Source organism: Empidonax traillii, unplaced genomic scaffold (assembly GCF_003031625.1).
Source record: "Empidonax traillii isolate 1590-97213 ecotype Southwest subspecies unplaced genomic scaffold, ASM303162v1 scaffold863:size338993, whole genome shotgun sequence".
NCBI classification, from domain to species: Eukaryota; Metazoa; Chordata; class Aves; order Passeriformes; family Tyrannidae; genus Empidonax; species Empidonax traillii.
The window spans coordinates 155993-156777 of NW_020956056.1; the positions used below are offsets into that span (position 1 = coordinate 155993).

The 785-nt window shown below is 74.8% G+C and overlaps 1 protein-coding gene across 1 annotated transcript in view; it reads right to left on the reverse strand.

Annotated features, from left to right (window-relative positions):
* The window catches only part of SIN3B (SIN3 transcription regulator family member B), a 12743-nt gene extending 12549 nt beyond the window's left edge, over positions 1 to 194 (reverse strand). Inside the window, exon 1 of the mRNA XM_027902339.1 lies at positions 75 to 194. Within this exon, the coding sequence (XP_027758140.1) occupies positions 75 to 194 (120 nt within the window). The remainder of the gene's footprint in view (positions 1 to 74) is intronic.
* Between the last annotated feature and the right edge of the window lie 591 nt (positions 195 to 785).

Sequence of the window (785 nt, forward strand, 5' to 3'; positions counted from 1 at the left end):
GAGGTGGGGGGGGGGAGGAGGAGGAGGGGTTGGGCAAGGGTCATTCGCGCCCGGCGGGGCGGCCCCGCACTCACGTGCACCGGCAGCTTCTCGTGCGGGGCGGCCCGGCCGCCGCCGCTGCCGCCGCCGCCTCCCCATCGCGGGGCGCTGCCCCCGCCGGCCCCGCGGCCGCCGCCGCCGCCCCCCGCCGCCATGTTGGATCGGCCGGCCCGGCGCGGCCCCCGCCGCCCGGCGCGCGCGCCCGCTGCGTCAGCGCGCCCGGGCACGAGCACGCCCACGGCGGGACACGCCCCCCCCTTCCCCACACACACACAGAGGCCACGCCCACGGCGGGGACCGCCCTCCAATCGGCTCCACCCTCTCTGGGCCCCGCCCTCGGCCAGGCCACGCCCTCCCGGCCGGTCCAGCACCGGGGAAGGAGCGGAGCGTGAGGGGACCGGGGGGATGTGAGAGGAGCGAATGGAGGAGCCTCGGGACTGAGGGGACAGGGGGGATGTGAGGGGAGCGAATGGAGGAGCCTCGGGAACTGAGGGGACAGGGGGGATGTGAGAGGAGCGAATGGAGGAGCCTCGGGAACTGAGGGGACCGGGGGGATGTGAGGGGACAGAATGGAGGAGCCTCGGGAACTGAGGGGACAGGGGGAATGTGAGGGGATCGGGATGGAGGAGCCTCGGGACTGAGGGGACCGGGGAGATGTGAGAGGACAGAATGGAGGAGCCTCGGGACTAAGGGGACAGGGGGTCTAAGGCGACCGAGGGAGACGGGCAGCAGCGGGAGGAAGGAGC